Source organism: Branchiostoma floridae, chromosome 5, assembly GCF_000003815.2.
Source record: "Branchiostoma floridae strain S238N-H82 chromosome 5, Bfl_VNyyK, whole genome shotgun sequence".
In the NCBI taxonomy this organism is placed as follows: Eukaryota; Metazoa; Chordata; class Leptocardii; order Amphioxiformes; family Branchiostomatidae; genus Branchiostoma; species Branchiostoma floridae.
This window is the reverse complement of record NC_049983.1, coordinates 20,579,117-20,582,165: the sequence shown is the minus strand read 5'-3', so window position 1 is coordinate 20,582,165 and position 3,049 is coordinate 20,579,117. Positions and strand designations below refer to the sequence as shown.

At 42.8% G+C, this 3,049-nt stretch overlaps 1 protein-coding gene across 1 annotated transcript; it reads left to right on the top strand.

Annotated features, from left to right (window-relative positions):
• The first annotated feature begins 3 nt into the window (after window positions 1-3).
• On the top strand, window positions 4-681 carry LOC118416005. Its single transcript, XM_035821037.1, has one exon. The coding sequence runs from the start codon at window positions 4-6 to the stop codon at window positions 514-516; it is 513 nt and encodes a 170-aa protein (XP_035676930.1). The 3' UTR covers window positions 517-681.
• Window positions 682-3,049: the final 2,368 nt, after the last annotated feature.

Below are 3,049 nucleotides of genomic sequence, written 5' to 3'. Positions count from 1 at the left end.
GTTATGTCGTCCCGCATCGCCCTCTGTGCCAGAATCAGATATCGCATGCTTGCTCTGTTAGTCGCCGTCAGTCACCCGCACTACTACTCATGGTGGATGTTCTTCGGGTATTACAACGACGACTTTTACGTGCAGTGGTACCACCAGCTGCTCTTCACCCTGACGGAGCTGTTCTCCACCGGTCTGGTGCTCAGTATGTTGGACAGGGCAGTGAAGCCCACTCCCAGGAAGCTGCTCGCCATCGCCTCCATCGCCCTTCTGCACATCCTGGCCGGCGGCATGGACCAGTTCGTCACCAATGTTGTGTTGGGACGCGGGATGTTCCACCAGGTTTCCCGGGATGTAGCCTTCTTCTCCTCCGACTTCCTGTACCTGATCGTGGCCTGCGGAGAGCTCGCAGTGCTGGGCTTCCAGGAGAAGATCCCGGCGTCCCTATTACTCATGTCATTGAAACGAGACGTAATCACTTCTGTAGTTATCATAAGCGGTGTGCTATTGATTCTGTCATACATCTAGACGTACATGGCCATTTGTAATGTAAGAACATCGTTCATCCCAATAGTGTGCGACGGGCGGAGATAATATTTTTCGAGCGTCTGAACAGTCATTGCCGCCATGCAAAATTGTTATGTGAAAATGCTTTTCTTGTGGTATGAACAGAAAATTATTACATAGCAACTTTACCCATATCATGTAGTCTGCCTACGTTTCTCTCTGATTTCGAATATGACCTTAAATAGCCGTGAAAGAATGATTACTCGATACATTGTTCGACGCAAACGATCAAAAGAAGAGACAAAGAGAAAAATACGTCATTCTATACATGAGTCATAATGTCGATTTTGTGACAATAGAGAAGCAGTTGGTATTTCACTGCCGTGCTCCCATTGAGGGAGGTTCCCATGTTGTTTGTCATGTTGACAGGTGGCGCCAGGTGTAGCGATGGAGAAATAATTCAAGACGTTTTGACAAGAGACAATAAGAAATCGCCTACTATACGCACAAGACAGCCCAATAGCTGTTCCACATGAGTTGGCCTTCGTACATTTCAGTATTAAGTATTTTCGAGCCTTGCCGTAGAATTTTTACCCTATCTTGTTACATCTGACAACAGTGGTACGGTTACCTGAATGGTGCAAACCATATAGTGAAATATGGGTATTAAAGCCTAACTGGATTTTTGTGGACATTTCGTTGTTCACTCATGGGACCGCCAAGGACTTACCTCCCAGTTTTCCTAATCCAGCACATATTTGACATGAATTATTTAACATAGTGAGCACAAATCGTCTAGTCAGATATTCGTGCTGCCGCATTACTGATTATCATTACTGTCAATCTGGTATATTAATGACTACTTCACAATGTCCAAGCTGTGCTTTTAAAGTCGTTAAGTCTCAATCGTTGTGTGTGATTTACAACGAAAGGTTCAAGTAACCAAACGTACGTAGCAAAAAAAACATGTCATAATGTTTACGACCGGAAACATCTCGATGAATTGTTGAATTAACTTGAAGGTCGCGAGCTGTCTGTCAAAGCAACGGTCATCATTTGCTTTCAGTTGATCGTACGTGTCATTTCCGCCATGTGTAGAACATGCATGTTGTAACCCCTGAGGTCCTTTATTTCTAACTATTCTTTTCATCCCTGCCACAAGAAAGAAAACTGTATCAAGGCTGGAGAAAGCTGTCGTTGTTTCATATGGTTGATTCTATCAGAAGTGACGGCTGAATATGTAGAAACACGTAACGTTAACGTTAACGTTTCGAACATCGAAGCTAATCATTCTATCTCCGTCTGAGTGATATGCACGTACTAGTATCTGGATATCACCAACTGTCACGGCAAAATGTGATTACAGCACTCTACCGAGACCGAACTATTGTGTTGCCGGACCTTTGATAGGTGCCTGGGCTCGGATCAATAAGTTAAACTGATAGTCTGATTAAATCGCACTCCCTTTGTTCGATCGGTAGCGACACAGTTGACCTTCGTAGATACGGAGAGGGCGGAGTACTTGGACGTGACTTTGAGCGCTGATGCGCCAAGCCATAACCAGATTCAATATTGAAGTGTCAAGATTACTTGAAAAGGGACGGTCACGGTCGTCGAACACGCCGTCCCATGTTCATAATGTAGAACGCCTTTATGAATAATCTATAAGACAAGTTATAGCTTGTCGAGCACAAACTGGAGTAAAGCAAATGACCACTTCCCCAGCCTCTTATCAGGTGGATGCTCTACTGGCAACACCACAAATTGCGGCCCTGAATTTACGGGGTGGGGTACCGCCTTTTCATTCTTCAATAACACCGTCTGGAAGCTTTCAGGGGTGCGTTCGATGGTCGAAACTCGTATACAAATGCCGCGAATCTGTTCTTTTATCACGACTATAATTGTAAAGCGAGAAGCTGAATTTATCCAATGAAAGTTAGTTTTATTTTTATACTCATCTGTTCAACGTTTTCTTGTGACCTGTACTTAGCCTAGCGTGGTAGAAATGTGCAATAAAGGTCTTCATTCATTCAAGGTTTAAAAGATATGAGAGCTTCCTTGATTCATTCATTCACTCAGTAAACAAAAGGCACATCAGTTTTCTAATTGCCAAAAATCTATTATTATTACTCAAGCAACTGGATATGATTTGTTGCTTGAGCAATAACTATTTGGCGTAATTTTTACCTGGACGTCTTAACCTCATTTATCGACGAACCTTCCGAGTTATTTTGATGATTTTATTCTGGACTTCACTGCACATAGATTGACATCATAATCTACTCTACAAGCAGAGGTTGGCTAGGAAGATTGTGACATTACCATAGAAAGAAAACAGAACATATGACCTCTGGTTGGAGAATAATCACTGACCAACAGCACACTGATGTAATCTCCAAGCAGAGGTTGTATGTTCTGTTTTCTTTCTATGGAAATGTCACAATCTTCATAGCCAACCTCTGCTTGTAGAGTAGATTATGATGTCAATCTATGTGCAGTGAAGTCCAGAATAAAATCATCAAAATAACTCGGAAGGTTCGTCGATAAATGAGGT